The sequence below is a fragment of the Austrofundulus limnaeus genome, unplaced genomic scaffold (genome assembly GCF_001266775.1).
Source record: "Austrofundulus limnaeus strain Quisiro unplaced genomic scaffold, Austrofundulus_limnaeus-1.0 Scaffold1507, whole genome shotgun sequence".
Classification (NCBI taxonomy): Eukaryota; Metazoa; Chordata; class Actinopteri; order Cyprinodontiformes; family Rivulidae; genus Austrofundulus; species Austrofundulus limnaeus.
Genome location: NW_013953909.1, coordinates 33,297 through 41,746, shown reverse-complemented (window position 1 = coordinate 41,746; position 8,450 = coordinate 33,297). Strand labels below are relative to the sequence as shown.

The 8,450-nt window shown below is 40.0% G+C and overlaps 2 protein-coding genes across 3 annotated transcripts in view; both read right to left on the bottom strand.

Annotated features, from left to right (window-relative positions):
- Positions 1-1,763, bottom strand: part of gyg2 (glycogenin 2) — a gene marked incomplete at its 3' end in the record, with an annotated part of 24,396 nt that extends 22,633 nt beyond the window's left edge. Inside the window, 2 exon segments of the mRNA XM_014032668.1 lie at positions 649-787; positions 1,428-1,763. Of these exon segments, the coding sequence (XP_013888122.1) occupies positions 649-787; positions 1,428-1,434 (146 nt within the window).
- A 992-nt stretch (positions 1,764-2,755) lies between these two features.
- cd99 (CD99 molecule) overlaps positions 2,756-8,450 on the bottom strand; it is a gene marked incomplete in the record, with an annotated part of 32,060 nt that continues 26,365 nt past the window's right edge. For both annotated transcript variants that reach the window (XM_014032666.1, XM_014032667.1), the window contains 3 exon segments: positions 2,756-5,468; positions 6,408-6,461; positions 6,787-6,897. In XM_014032666.1, the coding sequence (XP_013888120.1) occupies positions 5,434-5,468; positions 6,408-6,461; positions 6,787-6,897 (200 nt within the window).

Genomic DNA, 8,450 nt, shown 5'->3' with positions numbered 1-8,450 from the left:
AGAGCCATAGAGAGGGTCTCTGTGTTCTACCAATATTAGAGCTATAGAGAGGGTCTCTGTCCTACCAATATTAGAGCCATAGAGAGGGTCTCTATATTCTACCAATATTAGAGCCATAGAGAGGGTCTCTATGTTCTACCAATATTAGAGCCATAGAGAGGGTCTCTGTGTTCTACCAATATTAGAGCTATAGAGAGGGTCTCTGTCCTACCAATATTAGAGCCATAGAGAGGGTCTCTATGTCCTACCAATATTAGAGCCATAGAGAGGGTCTCTATATTCTACCAATATTAGAGCCATAGAGATGGTCTCTATGTTCTACCAACACTAGAATCATAGAGGGTCTCTATGTTCTACTAATAGGAGTGTTGGTGTCCATCGACACCAGAGTCATGGCCAGTGTTTATAAAGTTCTACCAACATCAGAACCACAGAGATACTCTTCCCCTGTGTGTCTCTGTGGTTCTGGTTCTGGTATTCCTGAGGACACAGGATCAGCTCAGCTGTCTGCCTTAAAAACACACCATGTTTCTCAGCAGGTGCACAAATCTGTGGCCACTACAGGTGAGTTCTGAGGGTCAGGAGGGCTGACCTCACAGATATGAAATGTGTAACAGGGGTTAGGGTCAGGGATGACTGAAAACTCACCTTGACTTCTCAGATATGTTTGGTGTTACCATGATGACAATGTGGCGAGTCGTCCCGTGCCGTCGCAGACTTCGGGCCAGCACCATGGCTCCCTGGCAGTAGGAGTCTGTGGTGACCAGGGTCACAAAGGCCTCGCCAGCTGCAGGATGGAGACATGAGCATGGTTTACCTGCGTCTGATTGATCAGCTCAGATCAGAACATCAATAGTATCTTTTCTCAGTCAACACAAACAGACTCACTACACCAGGAGAAAACAAGCTGTGTTATTCTGAGATAATGAGAAAACTCATCTGAGGCTCATGCACACTGCTGTGCAGAGAAATAACTTGTTCTCTGAGAAGACGAGTGTCGTTATCTCAGGAGAATCAGATAAATAAGTTCTCCTGAGACGATGTCCTGAAAATAGACTCTTCTAAGCATCGGAGCTTGTGTCTGTAATGAAAYGCACCAATGAGAGGTGGAAAAGCTCTGCTGGGTTTGATCAGAACTGTGTCCGGGACCTGCAGCAGGACGCAGAGATGTAACCTTTTGTCTGGGTGGAGGTTAGGTTTCACTTGGCACCATGCTCCATGGTGGCATGAAGGAGCAGAGAGGTTGCTCTCTGTCTAAAACGTGTCTGCAGGTTTCAGCTGGTAATTGAACTGGTCACAGTGGGAGAACAGTCAGAACTCAGGAGAACTGAGACACTTTTAATAAACTGCTTCTTAATGTGTTCCCATTAATCAGCCAACAGAACATTTCAATCTGTTTATGCTTTATTTCAAATAAAGTCACTAACCTGACATGACTGTCGTCAGTCCGCTCCAAATCCAGGTTTTACTGATCTGCAGGGTGATCCGGTGCCACAGTGAGAGACCAGGAACCAGCTGATCCTGGACCAGGTCCTGAACACTCTGGGAGCCAGAACAGGTCTGACACTGTAGGGTGAAGTCACAGGTTTTTATTCTTGTAGAGGTTCCTGCTGCTTGTCTGCTCTGTTTGTCCAACTGGTCATTCAACCAGCAGCCAGGGGCAGTTGTGCAACAATCATCAGTGTGTCTGCTGGTCTCCTGACCAGTCAGAAAACAACTTTCACTTTCCACACTGGTGACCAGCACACAGACGGTACATTTAAGTGTTGTTTTTTAACTTTTAGCAAACATTTTACAACTTTTACTTAGCACTTTGCTTTTAAGTTATATATTTTTTATTATTTTCCTAGCCTTGGTCTAGTTTTCGTTATCATTTTGGTCCTGTTACTTTTAGCTAGCACTTCACCAATTCTGCTAGCTTTTTGTTGCTTTTAGTGTTTTTTCTTTCTTTTCACTTTTAGTTAGCGTTCTGCTTCTTTTATGTTTTTACTAACATTTACCAGCACGGTGGCTCAGTGGTTAGCACTGACGCCTCACAGCAAGAAGGTCGTGGGTTTGATCCCCGGTTCAGACCTGGGGTCTTTGTGTGCAGTTTACATGTYCTCCTTGTGCTTGTGTGGGTTTTCTCTGTGTTCTCCGGTTTCTCCACCACTAAAAACATGTTCAACATGTCTTCAGGCCCAGGTCGCCTTGAAAAACAGATCAGACATCTCAACGGGTAAATAACAGTAAACCAATTTTACTTTTTGGCTAGCATTTTGCTTCTTTTAGCTTTCAGCTACTATTTTGTAACATTGTTGTTTTTACCTTTGTTATACAATTTCTGCTTTAATATAGCTTTCTGTTACTTTTAGCTAGCACTTTTTCACATTTTGCACATTTAGTATTTTGCAGTTATTACTTTTCTTTGACCCTTTAACTAGCATTTTTTTATTGTACACATTAAACTAATAGCTTATCCAAGATATTTCCTGAAATGATAGTTGTTYTGTTTCAAGGTTTGCCCAAAGCAGCTGAAAGTCCAACATAGTTCAGCCGAAGATGAATCATGGTGGGCGACACGTATTTGTTCTGGGAACACTGGTTAACGTTAAGTTTCTGTAAATCCTCTCCACACAGGACAGGGACAGGTTGATCTTAGCTCAAACTGTTGGACCTGTTCTGATCCAGTCCAGTTCTTCTTTACCCCCAACGAGTCAGCTAATCCTCATCAGATCTGAGAGTAAACCTCTGTGACGTAACACAACACGACACACAAACTGTACAAACTTTATTGAACATGTGTTCATTAGAGAAACTCACAAACTGAAGGTAACATTCATGTAACAGATCTGATAACACAAAACTTAAAGTCAAACACAAAGTGACAAATATGATTAAACCTGAAGGCAGCAGAACTTCTTATTTACAGGTCGGTTCAGTATTTTAACATCAGAGACTTCAGCTGATAAAGATCAAAACAACAAACTTGTCCTTATTTCAACTATCTAACAACTAAAACAACACTGTCTGAAGGAAATTTAACAAATCTGCTGAAAGAAGCACAAGAAGCAAAAAAACAGAGGAAATGCAAAAACTCTCCAACATTTCTGATTAGTTTCTGTTTTAAACTTGGTTTAAACATTTAAAAGTGCATCGAACAACAAATTTGTCAAAAAGTGACCAAAAGTGAAAATTTTCAGCTTGATTTGTGTTTTTATAAAGGCTGTAAAAACTGAGAGGGTTAACTTCAACATTAAAAACAAAAATAAAAAATAAAAAACATGAAACTGAGCTTTGTAACGTCCTATGGAAGCATGTTGCTGCCACCCAGAAAAAAATAAATCCTATAGAACGCAAAAGTTTAGTTTTTGTTAAAGATATTCTCATCCATCATTAAATAAAGAGTTTGCTGTTACTATATTTTTTACATTAAATAATGTTGTTTTTGTGTTTGTTTTGATTAAAAATTATTCTGTAATAATATATTTTGAATTTATAACATGTTAAATGTGTATAAAGTTAATAACATGTAAACATGTGAGAAGTTTTCACGTTCTGAATCATTTTTCCTGATGTGGCGTTAACAGACTTCCGTACGTCTGACTCTGTCACCTAAAGTTTAAAACCATCAGTTCATTGTGTGAATTTACTGTGCAGCAGGTCAGATTTAAGCTCCTTCAGCTGGACTTTCATCCAGTAAGATGATGAAGAAAATGAGACCAAAGCTTCAGAACTGAACAAACAACAGAAGCACACTCAGACTCACACACCATTTCCAGTTTTACCTGAGAAAGTTGGCAGACTTTTACTCTGAAATCCTCACAGGAAGTGTAAATTCATACATGGTACCAGAACAGTGAAGGAGAATTATTTGTGCGTTCCGTTTGTTCTCAGAAGTCAAACGTTTGTATTTATAAAACTTCACTAGAAGCTCCTCTGATGTCAGAATCCTGAATCAGAAAGTTTCAGAGCCCTGACCTGAAATCCAACATGGCCGCCTCGCACATAAAAGGTGATGAAAGGAGCTTAAAAAAAGTCGTTTTCTGTTCGACTTTTTTTTAAGCTGAAGCTGAATTTTTAACAAATTTAGAGAGAAAAAAGTAAAACCAACGCAGAACTTCTAAAACTAGCAAAACAGTAGCTAAAAGCTAAAGTTAACTAAATTGTAGCAGACTGTTGAACTCATTAAAACCATAGTTGAGTTCATGTTAGCGAAAATAAAAACTAGCTAAATGAAGCTAACGTTAGCAAAATTGTAGTTAAAAACGAAAAAGAGCCAAAATAGTACAAAGCTAGCAGAACCCAATGAGAGTCCAGTTAATCCTGGTTCTGAAGGAACACAGTTCTACAACGTTTTCATCAGTTAGCATCACTTAGCGACCGCGCATCGTCCGCTCGGCTGCAGAGCAACCATTCTGAGCGCTTCAGTCCTCATCATGGTGTTCCTCAGAGTTCTAGTCTCGGTCTACTTTTGTTCCCTTCATAAAAGCTCCCATCAGGCTATGCTAATGAAAGAAAACCATCCAATCACGGTTCAGTTGGACATGACATCATTTCCTGGTTCTACTTCTGACTACAGGGCTAAATGTAAGGCACTTTTACAACGTTTCTGTACAACATGCAGGTTGGATGGCTTCTTGTTTGTGGACTGATTTGGGTTGAAGCAGCTGTTTAACATTTAAAGGGACAGTTCAGGTTTTTTTATCTGTAAATAACTCTTTAAACAACAAACATTAATTATGACCACATGGAGGAGCTAATGGCTAATCGCCACCTTAAAACAGAGCTAGTCTCATAAATTTAAATTTTATTATTTACATCAAATTCTGTGGTTATTTGCAAGCTCTGTTAGCGCAGCAGCAGCTAGCTGTAGCACGTCTGGGGACACTTCCTGCAGGAATATCAGAATACTTCTATTGCTAAGAACACTGCAGTGTAAAGTAAATGATTATCAATCAAACCAGAATTAAACTCAAACTGAGGTTGTTTAAAGATTTATCTGCAACAGGTAAGATATTAACTTTCCACAGAACTCCACCTCAGAAAAGTCTGAACTATCCTTTCAGATATGACACAATTAGAGTTTGAGAACAAACTTCTTGCACCCGRCGGTAAACTGAGGCTGTGTGATACTTCAGTGTCAGAATCAGAGAAGCAGGAAGTGCAGACGATCACTTCCTGTCTTCAGTAAATACACTACACTATCAAAATAAAAGCACCACAATCATTTCTGGACTGCTGGAACGTTTAACCCTCCTGCTGCCCTCGAGTCCAAATGGCCCACCAGGGTCACAGTGGGCCAGTTGACCTAAGGGCAGCAGGAGGGTTAGTTTTTCAAACTTAGAGAAAGATTCAGTTGTTGATAAAAGTTGACTTTGTGACTTCGAACGAAAGAAGAAGTTTGTTTTTTCACACAGAAGATGTTAGAAGAGCGTCGGCTGAAGAGCTGGATCAGGTCCTGTCGGTCTTCAGCAGGTCGCTAAAAACTGAAAAACACATCAGAACAGTCAGGATGAACAAAGACAAGAGCAGCTGTCTGTGTGTTCATTTGTCTGTTAGCAAAATATCTCATGAATAAGTGAAGAATAAAACCTGTGGAAAGTAACTATCAGACGTACATTTATACAAAATTTACTTTTAGAATCAACCACTTTTAAATTAGCTGCCAAGGCTAGGTGACTACATCAAATAAGAAAGGCTAAAATTCAACTAATGTGAGAGATAAACAGCTAAAAGTAGCTCTGGTAGAACATGAGACCAACACCTAAACTCTGCTAATTTAGACTTTTAGCTAGTGGCTAATTCTACCATATAGCTAGCCTTTTACTACGTGTATTTAGCATATTGCAAGTTTTAGCTTTTGGAAAAACCTTTAACTTTCAGCTAGCTTTTTGTTGCTTTTGTTTTTGCAGCTTTTGGCTTGTGTGTCGCTGTTTTCAGCTTGTTTTCTGCAAACTTTAGCTTTTACCAAGAGTTTTGCTTCTTTTAATTATTGTTTTGGTACTTTTAATATTTTGCTACTTTTAACTTTTGTCAATTTAAGCTATTAGCTAGAGTTTAGTTAATTTTAGCTAATAGCTAGCCTTTCACTATGTATGTAAAAATAGCATTTTGTAACTGTTAGCAATTAGCATTTTGTTGCTTTAAGCTTTTTAACTTATCATGTTTTCTACTTTTAGTTAGCTTTATGYTACATCTACTATTAGCCTTTAGCTAGTCTTTGTCTACTTTTAGCTTTTACCTAACATCCTTCTTGGTGTAGATCTGATCTGGTTGATTTAACTTTTCACTTTCAGCAGGGATCCAGAACTCTGCACTGCATTTACAGTTCATCTGGTTCTGGTTCKGGTTTGTTGACATTCTTGGTTCCTGACTGAGCAGCAGGTTTAGTTTTGATCAGAGCTKTAATGAGGACAGAAACATACCTTGGGGATCGGAGTGAATACCYTGTTGTACCTTCCCACTCTCTGGATCCTGACCTGAAGAATGAGAAAAGAACAATACTGAGGGTCCGAAACTTCCTGTCATCAGTTTGAGAAAAGACACCAATGACAGGAAGATACTGAGGGTCAGACACTTCCTGTCATCAGTTTGAGAAAAGACACCAATGACAGGAAGATACTGAGGGTCCGACACTTCCTGTCATCAGTTTGAGAAAAGACACCAACGACAGGAAGATACTGAGGGTCCGACACTTCCTGTCATTGGTTTGGGGAAAGACAAAGACACCAACGACAGGAAGATACTGAGGGTCAGACACTTCCTGTCATCGGTTTGGGGAAAGACAAAGACACCAACACTGACCTCCTTGGATCTTGAAGCAGAGTTTTTTCTTCTGGTAGGCGAAGTAGCTGGAAGCTGCTCCCACCAGAGCCACTCCTATGGCACTGATGATTCCTGCCATGGGTCCAGATCCTGCAGCACAAGAACARCACATCAGTAAGCAAAGTATTTTACAAATAAACAGCTTAACTCTGTTTCTTTCAGCTTGCACTTCTGTTGTAAAATGGTTGCAGTTTGTTTTTTCATCCAATCATCATCTTATTGTTTGTTGTCAGGCACAGCAGAGACACAAGCTTGTCTTTGGTTAACACCTACAACAGAAGAAGGAAAGAAGTCTTTTGAATAAAAACATGAAACATTTCAGAGAAGAACTCGTCCAGAGGAGCTGACTCATCCTTGTTCGGTTTTACACCTGGGTTATTACGAATTTTAAAATCATAGATATATTTTATAGATCTGCTGGTGGGGACATTAATCCTGTGTATTTGTCTCGTCCCACAGGAGAGCACTAACACCCGGAGCTGTTTAGGTGCAGTGTTAGCACATCCTACAGTACTACAGTACCAACAGCTTGGCTCCACGCTGAGGCAGCAGAATGAAGAGGAAAATAAATAAATAAAACATGATGGCCTCAGTCAACATGAACATGAAGCACTTTAAAACAACATGTCCCTATGAACATATGTGCAGAAGCTCCAGTATAAACCAGTCAGACTGCTTCATTCCTTCAGTTTGACATGAGTCCACAWCATGTAGCAGATAAAGTCAGGTTCACATGTTCCAGGGATGAATTATTTATTACTGATGGATGGAAACAAGAAGAATAAACATATAATCTGAAGTCTCTGTTCCAGTCCAGGGTCAGAGCTGCTGCAGTGACCAGGTCTGTCCACAAGATGGCAGACAGTCCTCTGATCTGTGGCCCGACTGAGCCCAGACCTGAGTGGGTTCACCTGCAGGTACCTGGTGTGTGTTTGTGTGTTTTCACAGTCACGTCAGACTGATGTGAGCTGACAAACAGATGCAGGTCATGTTGGTGTAAACGGTTGGTGAAAGGAGACATTTGTTAATGTTCTGAGGGACCAGGTGAGTCTGGCTCCAGACTAATGATCCAGCACACCTGACAGGACTGTAAAGTTCAGTTAAAGTCATTCAGTGTTTCATTACACTCAAACTAATCTTTTTATAAAACCATTTAATTTACTGTGCTTTAAATATTCTGTATGTGTGAAGAATCATTTGATTTATTTAGAACATGTCTTTAAAATGTGATACTGGACGACTCTGACTTCACTTCAATGATATGAAGTCTGTTACAAGTTGGAAATATTTGAGTTTTACATTTTTATATGTCATCTAAGAAGAGTTACATTAACTGAGACTGAATAAACCTGCTGTGAAGTGTGTGTGTTTGGTTACATGACTGACTGAGACATCATGGAGTCAAACTGTTATCTTTCTGTAAATAAAACAGGTTTTATTTAAGACTTTACAGAAAATCAAGAGTTATAAACCTGAAACAGACACTCTGCACAGTGTGCAGACGTCTACAGTCACAGGGATGGGACATTAAAGAGGCCCCGCCCACAGAGAAGGGACATAAAGGAGGCCCCGCCCACAGAGAAGGGACATAAAGGAGGCCCCGCCCACAGAGAAGGGACATAAAGGAGGCCCCGCCCACAGAG